This window comes from Emys orbicularis, chromosome 13 (assembly GCF_028017835.1).
Source record: "Emys orbicularis isolate rEmyOrb1 chromosome 13, rEmyOrb1.hap1, whole genome shotgun sequence".
Classification (NCBI taxonomy): Eukaryota; Metazoa; Chordata; order Testudines; family Emydidae; genus Emys; species Emys orbicularis.
The window spans coordinates 13,322,505-13,346,953 of NC_088695.1; the positions used below are offsets into that span (position 1 = coordinate 13,322,505).

At 42.1% G+C, this 24,449-nt stretch overlaps 1 protein-coding gene across 1 annotated transcript; it reads right to left on the reverse strand.

Moving 5' to 3' along the window:
• Nucleotides 1–15,833: 15,833 nt before the first annotated feature.
• On the reverse strand, nt 15,834–16,808 carry LOC135888395 (olfactory receptor 2G3-like). The gene has a single exon (XM_065416204.1). The coding sequence runs from the start codon at nt 16,806–16,808 to the stop codon at nt 15,834–15,836; it is 975 nt and encodes a 324-aa protein (XP_065272276.1).
• Nucleotides 16,809–24,449: the final 7,641 nt, after the last annotated feature.

Consider the following 24,449-nt stretch of genomic DNA (forward strand, 5'->3'; position numbering starts at 1 on the left):
AAAAAGTATTGGATAAGTTCATGGAAGATAGGTCCATCAAAGACTATTAGCCGAGATGGTCAGTGACGCAACCCCATGCTCTGGCTGTCCTTAAACCTCCAACTGCCAAAAGTTGGGACTGGAAGACAGGGGATGGCTCACTCAAAATTACCTTGTTCTCTTCATTCCCTCTGAAGAATCTGGCATTGACAGGATATGTGTCTAAATGGAACATTGTTCTGACCCGGTATGGCCATTCATATGTTCTTACCTCTACCATTCTAGTTCATAGATTCATAGATTCTAAGGCCAGAAGGGAACACTGTGATTGTTTAGTCTGACCTCCTGTATAACACAGGCTAGAGAATGTCCCCAACATAATTCTTAGAACAGATTTTTTAGAAAAAGTCCAATCTTGATTTCAAAATTGTCAATGATGGAAAATCCACCATGACCCTTGTAAATTGTTCCAATGGTTAATTATGCTCATCGTTAACAATTTAGGCCTTATTTCCAGTTTGAATTTGTCTAGTTAATGAAGTAGTGTCATTAACTGATAGCATTAGCAGACTTCCTGACCTCTCTAGAATCCTCTCTATAGCTCAGGGCTATAGAGGAAGATTGACACAGGCAGCCAATGTGTTATAAGGGCTGCAAATAAAAAACAGAGTAATTTGTTTAGGATTTAGCACATTGATTTTGATGGGAGTTTTGCCTGAGTAAGTTCTGAGGCCCTGATATTGACCTCAGATACACTGGAATGAGTGAGGAGTAATTCCATTGAAACCAATGGGGCTGATTATCTTCTCACTTATCCCAGTGTAAATCTGGGGTAAGTCCATTGGTCAATGGGGTTGATTCACCTTTCAATTATTCTAGTCTGAAACTGAGTAATGACACTGTAAACTAATGAGGGTTATCCTCCTCTCATTTGTACTAGTGTAAATCAAGGGTACACAACTTTTTGGAGACAGATGGCATATCCAATGTAAGGGATCCACATTGGATAAACTACTGCTATTGACATGGATGCAAACTGCAAATTTCTCAATACACCCAAAGCCAGTAGTCAATGGGAGCTGAGGGTGCTCATAGGCAGTACTCAGCACTACAGGTGCTAACTATCCTTCCTTTTGCCCAAAGATAAACATCCAATAGCAACAAAAGCCCTTCACTCTCAGGTACTCAGAGTTAAGATTTGGGTAGCCCCTACGTAGTGGCACGAAGAGTGGATACTTCTTAGTCCATCATACTCCCGTTCCTTACTGAATAAGGTTTAGGAATAATGCTGTGCTAAAGGAGAAACCAGGGAGGGTTTGGAGGTTGTGTCTCCAGGGTACCTAAGGCAACCTGAAATACTCCTCAACCCATCCATCCCTAAATTAATTGGAGTCAGTGAAGGAAGAATTCCTAGTTCCAGAGGTAGGTGAGAATCTTGTTCTAAAGTTAATGCTTACTTTCTTTCTTATACAGTATGGACAGGTAACATTATTAACACATTAAAACTACCAACAGCTAGCTAGCTAGATAACTTCTTAGTTTGTAGACACTGTGATTTACTAGATTATATCTGGACATGGAAGTAAATGGCATTAAGGCTGAGATTTTTCAAAGTAGCCTAGGAACAATAGGTACCCAATTTCACAGCAAAATACGATGGTATTTGGATGCATTAATATCTTAAACTCTTGTGAACATCCCAGTTTGAATTCTTATAAAAGATTCCATCCTTATGTCTAGGCTTGGCAGAATCCATTTTTATTTTTTGTTTTAATTTTGACAAATAATATTGATGCTTATTTTTAATCTTGTTTTTTTCATTTTTTATTGATTTAAACATTCACTGTTCACATAAGGGGGGAGGGGTCAGACAATAACTATTTAATGCTGGCATTACGGCATGCTTTATACACATTAAAGTGGGACTTTAAAAAGTTCTGAAGCAGCATTTTTCTAACTTTGCCTATCTGTACATTTCAATTATTATTGATGGAAATCTACGTTTATCCACATTTACTGATTTAAAAAAAGATTGTTCCAAACCTACTTATGTCTTGTGGGAAATTGACCTTGTCTCTGATCTGCAGTTTCCTCATCTGTAAATCAAATTTGGGGGAATGATATTGACTGATTTTATAGGAGCATTGTAGGGCAAAATTCATTTGTGGGTATAAAGTGTAATGATAACTGAGGACCCTCAGTAACATAGGCAGGACAGGAATTCAAGACCTTTTATTTCAGGCAATTCCTGAAATCCATCCTTCTACTAGTCAAAAATTTGTATGTAGAAACTTTTTTAGTTAAAGGGTTTCTTGAGTTTTCCTTGTAAAAATATATATATCTCCCAGGTTGTTGTTTTTTTAAATGCAGATTTAATTGTATGCAAAACATGAGCTCATTCCAGCTTCTCCATGTTAGCTATCACTGTAGTATCCATTTATTAATTTCTATCACATCATAGACATTAATCAATTAATCCTCACAACACTACATAATGTTGTTGTGACAGAATGGACCCCTGTGTACACACCCTACACACTACTGTAATAATCTCTGTACAAAGTATGCCCTGTAAGGTATCATTTCAAAACTCATAATTTGCTGGTCATTATCATCCTGATAAAATATATGCAGGAAATTATAGATTTACCTGTATGATGTTATCAACATATTCCAAACCACAGCCTTACCCAAACAGAAGTTGACAAACAGGTCAGTCCTAAACAAAGGAAGGTGTGCTCTCCTTACTTTGCATTTAAGCAGTAAACAGAGTCATCAAGCAGGAAGGGGAGACAAAGGAAGTTCAAACAGGTGGAAAAAAACAGCAGGGAACATCCTTCTACATAGACTCTTTGTCTCCTGAATCTCAGCAGGACATGTTTTTCAAGAGGGGGACTGACACTATAAAAAGGAGGGACAAACATCCATAGGCACCCCCCTCTCTCTCCCTGCCCATCACATTCTCTTCACCTGAAGCAACAAAGGAAGCCTTCATTAGATTCTGGGAGAAGTGGTCCTGAGCTAGAGAATTTGGTCAATAAGACTGATGAAAGCATATGGTGAGAAACTTGAATCTGATATAGTTTGTTAAGTAAGCGACAAGCAGCATTTTAATTTTATTTTCTTGTAACCATTTCTGACTTTTAAGCCTCATTACTTGTACTCACTTAAAATCTATCTCTTTGTAGATAATAAACTTGTTTTATTGTTTTATCTAATCTTTAAATGGAAGTGTCTGGGAAACTCCATTTGGCGCGGCAAGTTGTGTGTATATTATTTCTATTAAAGAAATAGCAGACTTTATATAAACTTGCATTGTCAAGGACAGGGCTGGGCAGTACAGGACACACATTTCTGGGGAAAAATCTAAGACTGGGTGTGTCAAGGCTGCTCCCCGACTCTGAACTTTAGGGTACAAATGTGGGGGCCTGCATGAAAAGTTCTAAGCTTAACTACCAGCTTAGATCTGGTCCGCTGCCACCATTCTCGATGCTAGTCCCTTCCCTGGGTAGCCTTGAGAAACTCCTCACCAATTCCCTGGTGAATACAGATCCAAACCCCTTGGATCTTAAAACAAGGAGAAATTAACCATCCCCCTTCTTCTCTCCCACCAACTCCTGCTGGATCAAGATCCAAACCCCTTGGATCTAAAAAACAGGAAAATCAATCAGGTTCTTAAAAAGAAGGCTTTTAATTAAAGAAAAGGTAAAAATCATCTCTGTAAAATCAGGATGGAAAATAACTTTACAGGGTAATCAAACTTAAAGAGCTCAGAGGACCCCCCTCTAGCCTTGGGTTCAAAGTCACAGCAAACAGAGGTAAACACCCTAGTAAAAAGGTACATTTACAAGTTGAGAAAACAAAGAGAAACTAACACGCCTTGCCTGGCTGTTTACTTACAAGTTTGAAATATGAGAGACTTGTTCAGAAAGATGTGGAGAGCCTGGATTGATGTCTGGTCCCTCTTAGTCCCAAGAGCGAACCACCCCCCAAACAAAGAGCACGAACAAAAGGCTTCCCCCCCCCCAAGATTTGAAAGTATCTTGTCCCCTTATTGGTCCTTTGGGTCAGGTGTCAGCCAGGTTACCTGAGCTTCTTAACCCTTTACAGGTAAAAGGATTTGGAGTCTCTGGCCAGGAGGGATCTCAGCACTGTACACAGGAGAGCTGTTACCCTTCCCTTTATAGTTATGACAGGGTGTATTGGGGTCATCCTGAAGTTTAACCAAGGCTGGTGAGAGCCAAGGAGTGGCTGGCTGGCTGCAGCACACACACAAACATAGTTGGGAGTGAGCAGTCCAGGCTGGAGGCTACAGCAGCAAAGCATTGTAAAGGGCAGCCTAGGTTAGAGGGCAGGGGTGACACAGCTACTCATTAGTCTGGATTGTACCCTGATATATCACAGTAGTATCCTGATCTATATAATGTAGTATAATTATCTACATAATGTAGATAATATTTAATTCATTTGAAAAACACTTTAAGATCCATGCGTGAAAGTGCTATACAATAACTAAAGGTGAAATCCTGGCCCCATTGAAATCAATGGTTCACTGTCAGACTGGAAGGATGTATCATGTGGGGAGTCACAGTGATATGTCCTAGATTTATTAGGAACTGAGGAACCTTTTGGGAAAGGGAACAGGACTACTTGTGGCACCTTAGAGACTAACAAATTTATTAGAGCATAAGCTTTCGTGGGCTACAGCCCACTTCTTCAGATGCATATAGAATGGAACATATATTGAGGAGATATATATACACACATACAGAGAGCATGAACAGGTGGGAGTTGTCTTACCAACTCTGAGAGGCCAATTAAGTAAGATGGTCTTGTGTTGGGACAGTTAACAGAGAGAAAAAGAAATATATGAAATATATTGAATAAATAATTCAGTACAGCATCCCTAGCTCTCCTTTTCTTCTGGGATTAGCCAAAGGACCAGAGAAAGGGATCACCTAGATTCTAGTTCTCTAATTCGTGATAGCTCCATTTTGTTTCAACCTAACCAAATAGTGTAGGGTTATTCAAATTCTTTTCAAAGTCATAAGCCTACTGACAGCTTTTCTCAGGGCTTCTTTTACCTCTCTGTTTCTCAGACTGTATATGAGGGGATTGATCAGTGGAGTCATGACCGTGTAGAAAACAGAGATCACTTTGTTTAGGTCTCTAAAGGTGTTGATTCTTGGTAACATATAAGCAATAGTTAGAGTCCTGTAGACGACTGTTGCCATGATGAGGTGAGAGGAGCAGGTAGAAAATGCTTTTTTCCTGCCGGTAGTGGAAGGGATTCTCATGGTATTGGAGTTAATAAAAATGTAGGATGTCACAGTCAGTAGAAATGGAGATAGGGTGAATATAAAGGCCAGGAGTGAAGCTACAAGTTTCATTGTGTAAGTGTCACTGTAGAAGAGGTCTATCACTGGGGTGTAGTCGCAAAAGAAACGGTCAATTTTGTTGAGGCTGCGGAAAGTTAAGTACATGATCAAAAAGAGTAATAAGAAAGTAGCTAGCAGTCTGATGATCCAACAGCCAGCTGCTAGTTAGAAGCAAAACCTGCCATTCATAAGGTATGCTTAATACAATGGTTTACATATCATCAAATAACGATCATAAGACATCACAGATAAGAGACAACATTCTGTACCTACTAAGTAACCAAAGAAAAAAAATTGCACAAGGCAGCCATTGTATGAAATGGTTCTGTTCCCAGTCAGGAAACTGGCCAGCATCCTGGGCAGGATGGTTGAAGTGTAGCAGGTCTCCAAGCAGGACAAGTTCCCCAGGAAGAAATACATAGGGGTGTGAAGGTGCTGATCAGCCACAACTAATGCAACAGTAAGGACGTTCCCAACCATGATCACAATGTAGATCACTAAAAACAGCATGAAGAGAGGAAAGTGCAGTTCCTGGAGATTCCCAAATCCCGGGAGGAATTCCATGATGAACATTTGATTTCCGTGTTCTGTCTTTTCCATGGGAATTGCCCAAATTAAGTAAAACAAATTCTGCAATATAATTTCAAAAATATTAAGTTAACTGGCAATGCAGTGTAATCAACTGGATTCCATACCTTTCAAACGACACCTTTCACAGGCGGTTATACACCTAAAAAATTGTTTTCCCCTAACACATTCTTCACCCACAAAAGGGAAGTTTTGCCACTGATTTTAATGAGAGCAAGTTTTTACACTTAAGGCTTGGAATTTCAGTGCTGGGTAAGGGAGTTAGGTGCCCAGCTCCATGGGATTTGGACATCTAATTTTCTTTCTTTCTTTCTTTCTTTCTTTCTTTCTTATATTTATGAAATAGGATAACAGGGAAGGTCCTCTCATGGATCAATAACTGGTTAAAAGACAGGAAACAAAGGGTAGGAATAAATGGTCAATTTTCAGAATGGAGAGAGGTAAATAGCGGGGTCCCCCAAGGATCTGTACTGGGATCTATGCTGTTCAACACATTCGTAAATGATCTGGGAAAAGTGGTAAACAGTGAGGTGGCAAAATTTACAGACTATACAAAATTACTCAGGATAAATAAGTCCAAAGATGACTGTGAAGAGATACAAAGGGATCTCACAAAACGGGGTGACTGGGCAAGAAAACGGAAGATGAAATTCAACATTGATAAAAGCAAAGTAAGGCACATTGGAAAAGGTAATCCCAACTACACATATATAATGATGGGTCTAAATTTGTTCTTACCACTCAAGAAAGAGATTTTGGAATCACAATGGATAGATATCTGAAAACTTTAGCTCACTGACCAACAGTGGTCAAAAAGGCTAACAGAATGTTAGGACCTATTAGAAAAGAGAGAGAATTAGACAGAAAATATCATAATGCCATTTTATAAATCCATGATACACCCACACCTTGAATACTGTGTCCAGTTCTGGTCAAGCCATCTCAAAAAAGGATATGTTACAACTGGAAAAAGTTAAGAGAAGGGCAACAAAGATGATCAAGGATATGGAACATCTTCCATATGAGGAGAGACTACAAAGATTTGGGCTGTTCAGCTTAGAAAAGAGACAACAAAACGGGGACAGGACGGAGGTGTGTAAAATCATGAATGGTGTGGAAAAAGTGAATAAAGAAGTGTTATTTATCCTTTCCCTCAATACAAAAACCAGGGGTCACCCAATGAAATTAATAGGCAGCAGGAAAAGGAAATGTGGGCCACGGGAGAGCAAGATCAAAGAATCAGGGTGAGAGACTGCAAGAGGGAGAGGTCACTCAGCATGGAGCAGCCTCATGGGGAAGGGGGGGAGGGGTCCTGCCCACTTTGCTGAGCCCAGATGGCCCCAAGAGCTGTGGACAACCCAAGGGACTCAGACCCCAGCCCAAAGAATGGCCTGGAGTGGTGAGGAAACTGAGGCAGGGATGTGCATTTAGTGTTTATTGTTTTGTATGAGCTGTACTCACTGTGCTTTGACATGATTAAGTATAAAAGAGCATAAAGGTGTCAGACTCTATACCAAGTGTGTGTGCACTGACTGTTTCACCACTGCTGTGTGCCCCTAAGAGATCTAAAGCATAAATCAGAAGCTTCACCCCTTTGGAAAGGTGTGCTGGGAGAGGGGTGTGTTTACGTAACTGAGGTATCTTGGGGATCAGCGCTGGTCCTGGAGGCCTAGGGAAGGTGGGCTAAGGACCCCACTGAGAGTTGGCATCCAGGAAATATTCTAGAGAGGCCAAGGGAGGAACCAATGCTGCAGATTGCTGAGGATCTAGATGCTTAACACAGTCCAAGGGATCTGGCACAGCAGAGTCTCGGATGAGCCTCACAGCAGTCCTAGTGGCTGGCTGGCAGGAGCACTTACTAAGGTCTGTGACAGGTCCCCAGATCTGAACATCCCCGTGCTCATACATCTAATTTCTATATCCGAGATCTACACACCCACTGTTTTAAAAATCTGTATCTGACCTATGAAGCTCAGACTTACATCTTCTTGATACATACATGACACCTGCCATCTCATCTGTGAGAGACTGAGTCATGATAAATAATGAGACAGACCAAGAGAACACTTAATATCAGCTCACACACACATAAAAACAGCATGATTTTTTTCGTTAAAGGTTACTGGAAGTGCATTTATATACCCCATGTGAAGATCAAACGATATACAACTGCAGCTCAGCTAGAATGATTATAGATAATTGGCCAATTTCTCTGACTTCAGTGGAGTTCTGAGCACAGATGATTTAACCTGTATAGAAGTGCCCTGCCTGTATATAAACATGTACAGAGATCAAGACTATATAGTGAATCAGAACTGATGTCCTCATATGCAACATGCCAGACCATGTTGGTTGGAATATGTTGTCCCTAACATTATCCAGGTAATCAACCTTCATGGTGTGAGGAAATTGTTCACAGGAGTCAAGAAGAAGCAGTTTCCACCCCACACACCATGAGGGCGAGGGATAGCTCAGTGGTTTGAGCATTGGCCTGCTGAACCCAGTGTTGAGAGTTCAATCCTTGAGACGGATCAGTACTTGGTACTGCTAGTGAAGGCAGGGGTCTGGACTCAATGACCTTTAAGGGTCCCTTCCACTTCTGTGAGATAGGTCTGGTGCTCCTCTTACTTACAACAGTTTTACACAAGTGTAACTGTGAGGACTTCACTGGAGTTACTCATAATTTACACCAGCATAAGTGAGAAGTAGATTTGGCCCTTTGACTTCAATGGAGTTACTCCTGATTGATAGTCGGGTGAGCAAGAGGGGAATCAGCCCCACCGACACCAACAGAGTTATTCCTAATTTACACCATGATGAGTAATAGGGGAATAAGTCCCACTGATTCCAGTTGTGTTACTCCTGATTCGCACCGAGGTGATGAGAAGGGAATGAGCCCACATGATCATAGAGCATTGCACAGTGAAGTTTATTATGTGGACTTCCCTATTGAGATGCAATGCCTCCAGGAGCTCAGTCCATATCAACCCCTACTGCTGCCTCTGTGTTATTACCAGAATTGGTCACTCCCACTGAGATTTCCATAGGGTTCTAAGTGAGTTATATGCCCAGTGCTCAGACTTCCAAAGGGAATTGGCACCTAAATCCCCTAAGCCCCTTCAAAAACTACAACCTCAGTAAAACTACAACCTCAGTGAGTATCAAATAGATAAATTCAGAGGTCATGGGGGGAAATAGTATTCACATTACAGAAGTGGAGAACTAGGGCATAAAGTTTATAGCCAAAATGTGCAGACTTCATAAATGAATGCTGAGGAGCTTGATGCCTTTGAAAATCAGACTTTGTTTATTTAGGCCTTTCAGCAGCTATTTAGGTGCCAATGCTTAGCACCCAAATTTGTGAAAAAGTTGCTGTTTAAGGTTCCTTATCAGAAAACTAGGGATAGCAATATTCCTGCTTCTGTGTGTAGAGCTGATGATGCTGTACAATGTTAGGCAAGTATTATACCCCTTTTATAAAACCATCACCATTATATTTGAGGCCCCGAGAGGAGTGAAAAATATTATTAAGGTAATTCAAAAGAAGAGATGGAAATCCAACTCAGACATTTCCTCCCTTCCAAACACTCTAGTGAGGCCACTGGGGACAGATTTTTAAAGGTATTTAGGTGCCTAGTGAGATTTTCAAAAGCACCTAGACTCCTAAAACTCATTGATTTCAATGGGAGGTGCTTTTGAAAATACCACTAGATGCCTAAATGCCTTTAAAAATCTGGCCTTAGGCCTTCCAGCTCATGAGTAACATTGGGTACCAAACTATAGTAAATAATTCCTCACCAGTCTTGGACAATGGACGATTTGGTTGAGAAAGGAATATAGCAAATATCTTCTGATCCTACTGTTCCAAATGATCAGTTAATAATGTTTCTGAGCACTCATCCCATATTAAACCTACTTCTTACTGTACGGGATGAATGGGGATTTTCTGCATAGAATCATAGAATATCAGGGTTGGAAGGGACCTCAGGAGGTCATCTAGTCCAACCCCCTGCTCAAAGCAGGACCAATCCCTAACTAAATCATCCCAGCCAGGGCTTTGTCAAGCCGGGCCTTAAAAACCTCTAAGGAAGGAGATTCTGCAGACTAAATAATCCCAGTTCCCTTAGCCTCTTCTCATAAATCATGTGCTCCAGCCCCCTAATAATTTTTGTTGCCCTCTGCAGGACTCTTTCCATTTTTTCCACATCCTTCTTGTAGTGTGGGGCTCAAAACTGGACACAGTACTCCAGATGAGGCCTCACCAATGTTGAATAGAGAGGAATGATCACGTCACTCGATCTGCTGGCAATGTTCCTACTTATACAGCCCAAAATGCTGTTAGCCTTCTTGGCAACAAGGGCACACTGTTGACTCATATCACGGAATAGCTCATTTTATTCCACAATTGCCTTCTGCAGTTTTGTTTGTAGAGCTGGTTGGAAATATTTTTTTCCTCAATGGAAAATTTTGACTTTTTCGTGAAAAATCAGAAACTGAAACATTTTGGCTGAAAACCAAAACAGTTCAGTTCAGAAATGTTGCCATAGTGCCTCATGGGAGTTGAGGCTCAGGTGCTTCAAGCACCCATTCTACTGCATGGGTTACATTCCCTGGACAGACTACAACTCCCATGACACACCATAGTCTCTCTCTTGTTGAGAGGAGTTGGTGCAGCATGGCAGCTGTAGTCCAGCTATGGAGCCCAAAACTTAGAGAGGAATGCGGTCATAAGGCAACTAAACTACAGCTCCCATGAGGCATCCTTGGTAGCATTTCCAAATTAAAATATTTTTTGATTTTCGCCATTTTTGGGGGGGGGGGAGGGTAGAAGATTGACTCTATTGAACACAATTGTTCATATGGTCTAAAAATAAATATGCTATTAACTTTCCCCTCCTATTGATTTACAATGCCAATCAGCAGAGGTGCCTAGGGAGATTCACTTTCTCCTCTAAATGATAAACAATGACACGGGATTGTGATTGAATAGATCCATGTGTTCTAGGTTAGAATAGAATATAATCTGTTCTAGAATAGAATAGAATAGAATAGAATAGAATAGACCCTTCTGTTCTAGTTAATAGACTAGAATGGACCCACCTATTCTAATTAGAATAGAAAAAATAGAAAAAAACAGACCCATATAGTCACATTTGGTCACACTCAGCAATGGCAAAAGCAGAAAAAAATGTTTGAAATAGTCTTCAAGTCAATATGCCTCTTTTGCTAATCAAAAAACTTTTCTGTTATGATTGCAACCTCACAAATCTCTATTGTGAGCTTTCTAAGAAAAACTATGTATGTAGACAGTTTGCTGTTTTTAAATCGTTTTATCCTAATGCTTTGGTCCAACTGTTAAATAAAAGTAAGCATTTGGTCACTATATAACTGGTTACAGATTTCAGAAGGGAGAAAACACAGGTGCCCCAAACCCAAAAGTGTGGAGTAGTATTCCCAGGTTCTCATATAAAAATGGAAAAATTGGGAAATTTCACCTCCAGAAAAGTAAGTCCAACAGACCTATCACCTGTTAGGGTGCTCTCAAAAAAACTGGAAAGTGGATAACTGTGCAGCTGGCCCTATAATCGTGACTCTTAGTTTTAGCTCAAATGCCCAAGCACACTGTGGAGAAAAGCGCTCTCTGTTAAATATTCAAAAACTTTCAAATAAGGGTTGAGAAAGCTCACAGTGCACATCTCTGGATCCAGTAAGGGACATCTCCAACAAAAAAAGAAAGATTTGCCTTTACATCTTGATATCATCAAATTTCTAAAGTATACATTAATAAACTAAACTAAAATAAAATAAAATAAAACTTTTCTCAAAGGGAAAGCAACAACAATAAATCTTTCAGGGTTTCTGTATATAACACATCCCCCTTCAACATCTTCCCCATCTTTACCAACACACACATACACACACAGAGAGAAAGGATTCCAACGCAATTTTATTTCTATTCCACCTTTAATACTAATAATTCATATGAGCTATGTCTTGGTCCCCATTGTGGGAGGAAATAAATATGCATGAAATCAAATGTGAAAAAGTGGAAAACTTGCAATTGAATATTTTATTTTATTTTACTTCATTTTATTTTATTTGCACACCCATCAACCCCCACTGAAGAAAGGATGAGCTTCCCGAAATTTAGACAATAAAATACTTATGAAAATATTGGGAGAAAGAACAGTGCATCGGGAAAAATCTTGAGCCATGGTTCTGTGGGACCAAGAATATGTATCTCCTTTCTACATCACCATTAACAAAGTTCCACTACTGCAGGCCAGCTGGCAACCTCTGATTGGACCAGTGAAAGGTTTGCATAGGGATGTTCCACTGAGTCAGTCATTCTCCTCTGCCCAGGTCACAAGAGATGGAGAGGAAGAGTAGGTAACCATGGGAACAATTCTCCATCACTTGGAGTCTTTAAGTCAAGACTGGACATTTCTTCCTAGAAGATACAACTAGAAGCAATATGCTTAATGCAGGAATCATGGGGTGAGAATCTCTGGCCTGTGCTGTGCATAGGGTTGGCAAAATTCATTTTTCTAAATAATTTTGATGGATAATATCAATGCTTATTTTAAGCATTTTTTTAGGTTTTTATTGATTTAAATTTTCATGGTTGTGTGAAATTATGGGGGGAAAGTATTTAATGACAATAGACATTGAGGTTCAAAAAGCTAAAGTTTATAAACCATTAAAACACAAATTGTCAACATCCTATGTCAAAATATACAATGAATATCCTTAAATCAACAAATCATACCTGTTTTTACAATTAGTTTGCTTGTAATGAGCCTAATTCAAAAGTCTTAATCACTGGATTTTGACTCTAAAAAATTTTAAGCAGCATTTTTCTTATTTTGCCTATCTATAATTATTATAGATGAAAATGTTTTTTTTCTCAGTTTGTATTTGTGTGGCAAAATTGATGTTTACTGATATTTACTGATAAAAATCAAATCCTCCCAAGTCTAGTTGCGCAGGAGGTCAGACTCTATGATCAAAATGGCCCCTTCTTGTCTTAAAACTTATGAATCTCTGAATTAGTGGATCTTTAAAAACTTGCAGCAGAGTTGCTGTAGCAGAGAGAGAAAAAACAAAAATGGATCCTCTGAACTACATACTCCCACCCAAACACACACAGATCCTCCTGAGTTTCCTGAGAGGGTTTCCCCTTTGTTATCCTTATGGAAAGATTTTCAGATGCTGGACAGTTCTGCCTTCTGACTATAGCACTGGACGGTGTCTTTAAGGCACAGCAGATAGTAAGGGGCAGTGCAGACAATCATCACCATTAGACCTGGTTGAAATTTCTCCAGTGGAACAGCTTTCCATTTAAAAACCCTGATTCAATGTAACTGAAGTGTTTTGTGGGAATGTATCGATTTATTTGAAATTGTTGAGGGGGAAATTACTGAAATGTTTTGTTTTGACTTTATTGTTATAACTATTAATTTATTATATTATATTATATTATATTCTATTCTATTCTATTCTATTCTATTATATTATATTATATTATATTATATTATATTATATTATATTATATAAAGGTTGAAAAGTTTTGGCTGCTATATAATATAATATAATATAATATAATATAATATAATATAATATAATATAATATAATATAATATAATGAGAACAAAAGTGAAAATGAGACCTGAGCAGTCAATGACACTCTTCCTAGGCCAGATCTAAAAGGATGCTGCCATTATGGAGACAACTTATGATGGAGTCAAACATCTTGCTCTGCCAGACAGCAGTGGGGGGAAATTGTTACCTCATGTGCCACTAGGAGATTCTAAAGCTCAGCACGCAGGGGCAGGAATAGATGGGCATAGAATAGATAGTGGGGGGCAGGAATCGGCAGCCCTGAGGTTAACTTCTTGTTTATGTCTTAAGTTACTTAAAGTCAATGTTTCAGGATTTCAGCTGGCCACGTGCAGGGGTCAGGAAGGGATTTTTTTTTTTGTACCTTGATATTTTTTTCTCTTCTTCCTCTGAAGCATCAGGGATGGCCATGGCTGGAGATGGGGCATTGGCAGAGAGGTCCAGGGCTCTGAGGGGGAACCAAACACTCTCTCTCTCTCTCAGGTCATGGGCTGGCTGATTCTTGCTCACATGACCAGGGTCTTACTGATCATCACATGTGGGGTTGGGAGGAATTTTCCTCTGGTGAGACTGGCAGTAATCTGGGGGGGGGTCACTTTCTTTTGCAGTGTGGGTGGTGCAGGTCACTTTTCAGGATTATCTGGGTGTATCTCACTTAATCATCTCCCTGCCATTGTGGGGGCCTCAGGCACTGGTCCCCGTCGGTCCCTCCTGTTCTCTGCCTGTGGCACATCATAGTCTCAACTCCTGAGGGCTGTGATACTTTGGTCTCCTTTTGGTTGTTGGGTTTAGTGTGTTGGTGCTGGGGGGTGTCAGTGGCCTGTGCTATACAGGGAGTTGGACTAGATGGTCTGGCCATCCCTTCTGGCCTTAAACTGTATTAGTTCATCTACACTGCAATAAAAATCCCATGGCACCGAGTCTCAGAGCCTGGGTTATTTGATTCGAGCACAAAGGGCTTGGGCTGAGGGGCTAAATGTAGCCGTGTAGATGTCTAGACTTCGACTGCAACCTGGGCTCTGAGACCCACTCGCATCGCAGGGTTTCAGAGCCCGGGCTCCAGCCCGAGCCCAAACGTCTACACTGCCATTTTTAGCCCTGCGGCCCAAGCCCCACGAGCCCAAGTCAACTGGGCCAGCAACAGCCTTGCCGTGGGCCTTTTTATTTCAATGTAGACATGAACCCTGATCCCACCAGCCTGGGTGTGGATTCCACTGACTAGCAAGGCATGAGAAGTTAGGCCTTGCAATGCCTATGGGCTTGGCTACACTTGCACGTTATATCGCAATAAAGCCGCCCAGAGCGCTCTACCTTACTCCCCGTCCACACTGGCACGGCACATACAGCGCTCTGACTCCCTGACTAGAGCGCTTCTGGTAATCCACCTCCCCAAGAGGGATAACGTCTGATGCGTATTGGATGAGATGCTGCAGCATCAGTGTGAATGAGGAATTGCGTTATTGAGCTCTGATTAACCTCCAGAAACATCCCATAATCCCCTTAAGTCAAGTGGCCTCTCTTCTCATTGTTGTGAAATCGGCTGCAGGAATGCAGAAGTGCCCTTTCAAAGCTCTGTTTCAGACAGCCGGCTGCTTATTTGCACTGAGAAAAAGCAAACATTTACTGTTTGCTTTGAGTGAGTGAGAGAGAGGTGTGGGGGAGGGGCATCTGAACTTACAAGACAGCATGCTGACACACTCTGAGCACCCCAAAAACCCACTCTTTCTCCCCCCACATTCACAGAACACACTCCCTGTCACATTCCAACCTACCCCCACCCTAATTGAAAAGCACGTTGCAGCCACTTGAACACTGGGATAGCTGCCCGTAATGCACCGCTCCCAATACAGCTGCAAGTGCCGCAAATGTGGCCATGCCGGTGCTCTTGCAGCTGTCAGTGTGAACAGGCTGGAGTGCTTTCCCTAGTGCGCTCTGCGAAGGCTGGTTTAACCCAAAGCGCTCTACATCTGCAAGTGTAGCCAAGCCATAAGTCCCTTTGTGGATCCAGCTCTAAGTCATTATTTTACATTCTTACTTTGTTTTAGTCTATGGAATTCACCAAAATATCTACTCACAATCAACAAGGAAAATAAAGTTCAATTTTATTTTGAACACAAAGATCCTGGTTCTGATTGACCTTACAGTTTCAAATCTTTCCACATCCTCAAGCATTACAAGTTCACACTACCAAAGACTTAGAATGAAGTAAGGGCTACACAACCTCTGAGCATAAAGTTTAAATCAGCTGCACTCATCATTATATTGTCTTCAAAAACTACAGTAGCATTTCTGAATCCTTGTAAAATCTACACATTTACTGACAATTTTTCTCAGAGCCTCTTTCACCTCCTTGTTTCTCAGGCTGTATATGAAGGGATTGGCCATAGGAGTTAGAATTGCATAGAAGACAGAGAACACTTTGTTGAGGTCTCTGAGTGTGTTGGTTTTTGGTAGCAGATACAGAATGATCAGGGTCCCATAGAAAATTGTCACCACGATGAGATGAGATGAGCAGGTAGAAAATGCCTTTTGCCTCCCGGAGGTGGAAGGGATTCGCAGGATGGTGGAGATGATACAAATGTAGGATGTGACAGTTAAAGCAAATGAGGGCAGGGTAAGTAAAGCAGCCACAATGCTGATTACAAGCTCCACCTGGTAGATGTCATTGCAGTAGAGATGTATTATTTGTGTAGATTCACAGAAGAAATGATCAATTTCATTTGCACCACAGAAAGTTAATTGTAACATCATACCTGTTACTATGGAACTAGCCAGTAACCCACTTATCCAAGACCCTGCTGCTAGCTGGAGGCAGAAACTGCCATTCATAAGGGTTGCATAATGCAGTGGTTTGCATATCGCTAGGTACCGATCATAAGACATCGCTGCTAGGAGATAACACTCCGTGGCTGCAAGGAAACCAACAAAGTAACATTGTGTGATGCAGCCACCAACAGAAATGGTCTTGTTTCCAGTCAGGAAACTGGCCAGCATCCTGGGAAGGATGGTCGAGGAATAGCAGGTCTCTAAGCAAGACAAGTTTCCCAGAAAGAAGTACATGGGGGTGTGAAGGTGCTGATCAGCCACAGCTAGCACAGCAACGAGGATGCTCCCAGCCATGGTCACAATGTAAATCACAAGGATGAGCAGAAAGAGAAGGATCTGCAGTTTGGGGATATTCCCAAATCCCAGGAGGATGAACTCTGTGAAGGAGGTTTGATTTCCCTGTTCCGTGTCTGCCATGGGGGAAATGAACCAAACTCTACAATACAACAAGAATGGCATTTGTTAAACGTCAATATCACATTATCAATTTAAAAGCATTAATGTTCAAATGCTCCCTCTCCGTCATGTCACCCGCCCAAATACTGGGCTGAGCACATAGGCTGGTAGGCTGGGAGTGAGACAATGGAGGCTGATGATATCTGAGAGTGAGTGAGAAAAACTGACACACAAACGTGCTGCTAAAGCAAGCTCAGTTTTGTGTAAAGACCCTGATTTATCTGACTAACAGCAGACTAAGCCTTGCTCCCTTGAATCTGCTCCAAAGATTGACACTAGTGATGTATAGTGAGGAAACCAGTTCACCAGGAGGAGTCTGGCAAATGAAGGTATAGGCACTGGATTCCCTGAATTCAGACAGACTCATTTGGACTCGTAAAATACCCCACAATTTTGCTGGCTGAGAATCAGCTTGGTTTGGACTTCAGAAACTTCCTTTGTCCCTGACAGAAACCAACACTCTATGAATGTGGTTGTGCCAGTCCAAGCCCTCACCTCTTAAGCCTATTTAGATAGTCATTGTTTGATTTCATTTATGCTGTACCATGTAGATCAGTGTTTATGTTGTTATGTGATCATCACATATTAACTTTTGGATTTCTCTACTAAGGAATATTGTTGATTCAAACTGCTTAGCAACATTCTGAAAATTGAATGATCAAAATCCCCATTGTCATTTACACTAGCAAAGCTGTACATTTACAAGAAATATAAACTCACATGACTCAGAAAATATGCCATCCATCATGTCTGAGGTATTTTATTTTTTGTTCCCAAATCTTTTTTATCTTTTTTTTCAATTTCCCACTCTGAACTTCAACAACTTTGAAAAAGTTACTGCGAGTTAACAGGAAAAATGAAAATCTTATACTTTGCCATTCTGTAATTTTTAAAAATTTGAGGATTTCTTTTTAAATGTATTGCATTGCAAAAGGGAAAAAAATCAAAAAAGGAGGGGAAGATTGGGGGGAAATGTCACTATTAATTTTATTTCACCCAGTGGTAAACAGGGGGAAAAAAGGAAAAAAACAAAAAGTTTAAATGTAATGTATTCATTTTAAAAAAAATCATCAAAAGTTTGAAAAAATGTAAACTTCTTCCTGATAAATGTAAATAACTTTCAGATAACAACATTTTTCAACCAGTTCTATTGACACATAAGCAGTGAGAGAGAAAACAACCTAAAAATATTGTAAAATATAAATAGGAATTAGCTGACAAATGATTAACAAAGCAAATCTCGAAGTAAAGGGAGGAAATAAATAAGGGAAAATTTCAGGTGAATATTAGGTAATATATCCTGACAGTGAGAAGTATCAGGCTGGCTGTGAAACTGCCTTGCTTAGAAGCCAGTAATTAGAACTCATTGCCACAGGAAGATGTTTGGGCCAAGAACTTAAGACTCAAAAAGGAACTTGACTTTTATATGTAAATCAGGAATGTTTTCTTGTATTGAAAAAAGAAGACTGTCAGGGATCTGACAGTCTTCAAATATGTCCAGGGCTGTTATAAAGAGGATGGTGATCAATTATTCTCCATGTCCACTGAATGAAGGATAAGAAGTCAGAGCTTGCTCTGCAGCAAGAGACATTTAGGTTAGATATTTGGGAAAGAAAACCTATTTATAAGGTGGTTCAACATTAGAACAAGTTACCAAGGTGATCTGTGGAATCCCCATCACTGGAAGTTTTTAGAACAGGTTGGACAAACACCTGACTGGGATGGTCTAGTTATAATTGGTACTGACTCAGCACTGGGGGATGGACTAGATGACCTCTCAAGGACCCTTGCAGCCCTACATTTCTATGATTCTATCCGGAGTTTAACAACAGTTCTGGAAGGGATCTTACACATTGGAGTTAAGGGTTTAAGCCCACCTCTAACTATTAGAGATCAGGATGAGATCTGATGTGGGGGCAGATCATTCCACAAGTGTTACTGCAGCGTTATTACACATTCCTCTCCAACCTCTGGGGATGCCACTGTCAAAGACAGGAGGCTGGGCTAAATGGATCTGGGATCTGGTTCAGTCTGGAAATCCCTATGTTCTTCATTGATTGGGTTATTTAAAAGAAAAGTGGAGCAAACACTAATAAATGTACTATTAGGGCCAGTCCTGGCAGAGATATGGCCTGGAGGGGACAGAATTTTCCTTTCTTGTCTCTAGATTCTATAATTCTGTTCCAGGTTCTGCCAATGATGGTGAGCAATAGGAAGACATTTCCCCTCTCTCTGCCTCAGTCCCCCCGCTGGTTACATGACAATATTAACACTGACTGGCATCTCTGGGGGAAGGCAAGACTGAATCACCACTGATTGCACAGCCCTTTGACAGCACTGCATGGCAGGCTCTATCTTAGTGTGTGGCAGTATGAGAGATAACACTCACCTTCAACCACAGCATATTCAGCCTCCCGTCTAGCTTGGATCTCTCAGGATTTGGTGACCAGTGTTCAGGTTCTTCTCTCTCATTTCTCCCCAGAAATGCGGTTCTCTCAGTAAAGAGATCTGGGTCCCCCTGATGGGATGAGCAGGTACCGAGACCTCACTTGCACCATGTTCTCTTACCTCTGTTGATGGGGCGTGGTTGCCTCCTCATAGAAATGTAGGGCGGGAAGGGACCTCAAGAGGTCATTTAGTCCAGCCCCCGATGCTGAAGCAGGACCAAGTAAACCGAGATCATCCCTATCCTGTTCTTAAAAACCTCTGAAAATGAGGATTTCACAACCTCTCTTGGTAACCTGTTCCAGTACTTAACTACCCTTAGAGTTAGAAAGATTTTCTTAATATCTATCCTAAATCTGCCTTGATGCAATTTGAACCGATTCCTTCTTGTCCTACCTTCAGTTTAGTATTTGTATCTTTTGCAGGAGAAGATTGTGTCTCTCCTGATGCCACTTCTGAGTGGGGTTTTCCATTGGCTGACTCTGGGGAGTTCCTACTGTTTGCAACATAGACAGCACGAAAACCAGTCCTGATGCAATCAGCCTGCTTAGCTCAAAGGAGTTCTCTCCTCTCTGCGAGATGATTGAGTTGTGTGACTGAGATGTCCTGCTGTACATAGCAAGGGCCTGATCCTGCTGTCCCTAAGCAGATTACTAATCCTCTCTTATGTGAGCAGTCCTGCCCCCTTCTGTGAGACAACATGACCAAGTAAGGGTTGTCCACATTGGTCAAGTATGATGGGCTGGGCTCTCAAAGTGGGGAGCATAATAATTGGACAGTAAGATTTCTGTGAAATATTGTCTACTTGTTCCCGAGTTTGCAAATTAGATATTTCAATCAGGATTTTCAAATCAGCCTCAAGGAATTAGGCACTTTACCACCATGAAAAGTAAATTGAATCTAGATGCCTAACTCCTTTAGGCTCTTTTTAGAACCCCTGTCTTGGTGGGGATGGGAGATGGACACAGGAAAGCACAAATAAAAGCTGATGGAAACGTTTTAACTATGAAACATGCTTTGTAATTGAGCCAAATATGCCACTCTGGCAATTTGATTCACACAGTGTGGAAATATGACAACCAACAACACAGATGTTCCCCCTTTTGGTCCCTTCTCACACATGCACAGGTCGGAAGGTTGAGAGATGTAAACTACTAGAAAAGGAGGAGACACATTGTGCCAGTGGGTTACACAATTATTTGCTAGACATCAGAGGAACGTTGGGAGTCAGGACTCCTGGATTCTATCCCAGGTCCTGGAGGGGTATGAGCTATAGTACTTGCGACAATAGTACAACTATCCATATCGATTTGGCACAGGCTTGCTGAACATTATTGTGGCTAAGAGGATGTGTTATCAGACACTGGCTAAACAGAAAGACAAAATTAGTGAGGGGCTACATTGAAGGGAGGAGTTGCGGGGACTAGTAGGAAGCTGGAAGGAATGTAGGGGGAAGCACAGATGGATGGTGTACTGCTTTGGGAGGTATTCCAGCCCTTGGGAGCCCTGGGACATGGACCGGGGGCTGCTCTGATGCCCCCTGACTCCCTGCCGAGGCTTACTCCTGCACAGCTGCAGCTGCCTTCAGGGCTGGGCAAATTTTGGGGTGGCTATAGCTCCCGCAACCCACCCCCCCGACTGCCACCTCTGCCCCCTACCTTTACCTGCACTGCATCCCTCCCTTCTAGCTCTGCCATCTACCTGCTGTGTGGCCTGATGACAGGAAAGAAGAGTAAGGGGTTATGTTCAGTGTTCTCCATTCTCATGCTAGTAGGCTTGGGATCATGGACAGCGCCCCCTTGGGGTGAAATTCATTTTTTTCATCTCATGACTATGGTTACTCTTTGAGGTGCAAGAGATTTGAGTCTCTACACAAGTTTGTATTTATCTAAATACACCATGATGTCAAAACTTCTCTAGTCATTCCCCACAACATTTCGGTCACCAGCTGAACCCCACTGAGGTCCACTGAAGGTTGTGACTTTCTCTGAAAATGTGTTTTTAATGGCACAAAGCAAGATTTTTATGCACAAACTCCATGAAAATGCAGCCTTTTGTGTAAACTAATTTTATTTTATTTTTGCATGAATTTCCTATCAAAGTAGCACCCTGTGACAGAGAGAAACTTTGCAAAGCAACAGTCAAAGAAAGAGGACTTGTGTTTTATAGGAGTAGCAGATTGGTGAGAGGCAAGGAGAGGGGAATGGTGTCTCTCAATTCCAAGAACTGGCATCAGGGCCCCTATCACTGCATTTGCATGGTAGCTGGAGTGGAAGGTTGCTCTTTTACTCTCTCTCCATGTTACTATCAATTGGAATGAAGTTACAGGAGGCCTTTACTCATGATGGCTGTTAAGACCTGCATGGAAAGAGATACTCAGAGGAAGCTATTTGCACTGCATGCACAACAACAGACTGAGAGACCCAAACAAAGAGTCCTAGGTGTTCTATGCTATCCTGACCCCACCGATCAACCCTTTCAGATGTAGCCTGAGAAACAAGGAAGCTGATGCAATAAGCAAAGTGCTCAGTGAGTTTGTGGCTTTGTCAAGAATTCAGACATCTTTAGCTAATTGTTTTAGGCTGAAAATAAATGAGGATGATCTGAGATGATTTCCTGCATCATAAAAACAGCATCCATGCTGTGAAATCTTGGGCCCCCCCTTGGCATCAGTGATAAATCTTGATTTGACTTCAACAGGGAATGGATTTCACCGCATGTCTCCTCTGTATCTGGGCAGTTGAAACAGCACGTAAGAAAGTGATGACATACTGAGAATTTCTGATATCCTCTCGTCTTTTGGCAGAGTGACAGAAATTTTTAATGCAATTTTTTTGTTTAATTGTTTAGTGTAGAGGAGGGATTGAGTCTGGAGCACTGGGCCTAGTGTATGACCTAAGGCCTGTATCATAGTCAGCAAAGTCAGGCCATGCCAAGAACCGAAGTCAGGCCATGTATAAAAGCAGATCCTTACAAGTTTACTGTCTGATACGTGACCTTGGCAAAGGTATTGCTAGTGTTGCTAAAACACAGGTACTCCTAAGAAGCAACAGATACTGAATATGTGTGTGAACACACTCCAGAAGATCAGCACAGGTACATCCTGACCTAACACAAGATAAGAGGGTTTGACAGAAGTGATGAATAGGGATGTTTTGCCCAAGACACCTGGAGCAAGATACAAGGGGAGGTAAGAAGCAGATGTCATGAAACACGTGAGGTGGTACGTAAGCTGTTTGGCTCAGTCTATAATGTTGGGATACTTCACCTTAATCCTTTGTCTGGCCTAGGGGGCAGTGGAAAGTCCCACCACTGACTGAGCTGGTCCATTGTAATGGGCATATATGTGTTAGTGTACCTGTAGAATCTATGGGGCACTAGTATTGTGCTTCGTTGACAATAAACCTGGCTGAGCGCTTTTGCCACTGAACAGAGTCTGTGGTCTTTCTGGGCAGTACTATCAAGGTCTGCTGAGCTGTCTTTCTGCAGGACTGGTACAGTATACAGAGAGAGCACACACACATGCTAACTGACAACACACTCCAGATGTTTTTAGCTACCACCCTTATCCTTTTCCCTGCTAGTTCGAACAAAACATCCTTATCCGTTATCCTATCATCCTATCCTTATCTTACGAGGGGTTGGTGAGTTCTTGTATCATCTCTTAGGAATGTGTTCATGTAGTTACTTGAGAACTCTGGGTATTCTTGTACCATCCTCTCCAATCAGGAATGTGCTTACTTGGTTAGCCAATACCTTGTGTGTTGTTATATTGCCAACTCTGGTTCACAGCCTTTGGTTCACACTGTTAGTTATGCCTAGGGCTCCAGCAAGGCCTATAACTAAGTCCTATGGCCACTTGTAATGGTGTGGCCACTCACCTCTCGTGAGCGCCTCCTGCTGGCTGAGTGGGTGTGCCTGCACTCTCTTTCCAATTGTGGTAGGTCTTCAGGGACTCAGCCCTCCAGCCGCATCATACTCAGTCTGTACATGAACAGACAGACAAAACAGACCCCTTCCGTGGTACACAATTCCTAATTAGTCCAATAGGGGGCCTATCACAGTACCCCTCAGTTGGTGTCTGTCTCACCTCCTGCAGCCCTCCCTGGGCTCACGTCCTTATTTAGTCCAACAGGGGCCTATCACAGTACTCCTCCATTGGAACATCTCTGTAGCCCACCCCGGGCTCAGTTCTCACTCTCACCCTCATTTGTTTCCTGCAGCTCTCCCTGGGTCAGTCTTTAACCAGTCCCGGCCCTGGTGTGGGGTCATGCCCCAAGGGCTTCCTCCTTGGAGACTCTTCACCCTCTCTGATCCCAGCTCTCCACTATCAGTCACTATCAATTCAATCCTCTTCCAGGGGATACCAAAGTTCAATAATTTGCTGACCCTTCCCTGGATCTGTTTCTTGGCCCCTCTCTGGGCCTGCATCAACTTCCTTCTTCTGGGAGTAAGCCACTTCCCCAGTGTCTGGTGGGGGGAACCCAGTCCCACCCACTATGCCAGGTTCCAATCCAGGGACCCTACAAAGAGCAGCTGCCTGCTGTGTCCCTTTCACTGCTCACTTCTGTTCCCTGGGCCACTTCCCCGCAGCCCCCACCCAGCTTTCCTTCACCCTTAGCTCAGCCTGAAGTCTTGAATTCAGTCCCAGCAGCCAGCCAGGGGCTCCTTCTTATTCCCCCCCCCCCCCCAGCAACTGCTCCTTCTCACTCCCCTCGAACTGCTGCAACCAGCCAGGAGCACCAGCTTCATTCCTCTGGCTCCAGCCAGCAACTGATTTTGCTCTGTCCAGCAGCTCCTTTTTATAGGAGCCTGCTGGACTCTGATTGCCTGTTTCCTGCAGCCTCTGTGATTGGTTGCTTCCCTGCAGCCACTCTAGGCAGCTTGGAGGACTCATCTCCTCTGCTCTTTCTTGGGGCTGGATGTGGTAGGGCTGCGAAGCCTCCAGCAGGGCCTCCAGGCCTGGTACAGCCCGTCACACCACTCAATGGGAGTTAGGAGCCTACCCTGGTTAGGTGCTATTGTAAATTCCACTATGCACCTATCAGCTTCTTTAGAGGCCTAAGCCCCTTGGTAATCCTGGCCTTGTGTCTACCATGATAACTTCTATGGCCTGGGATTCATATATTTCAGATATATGAAGGCTGAGATTTGCAA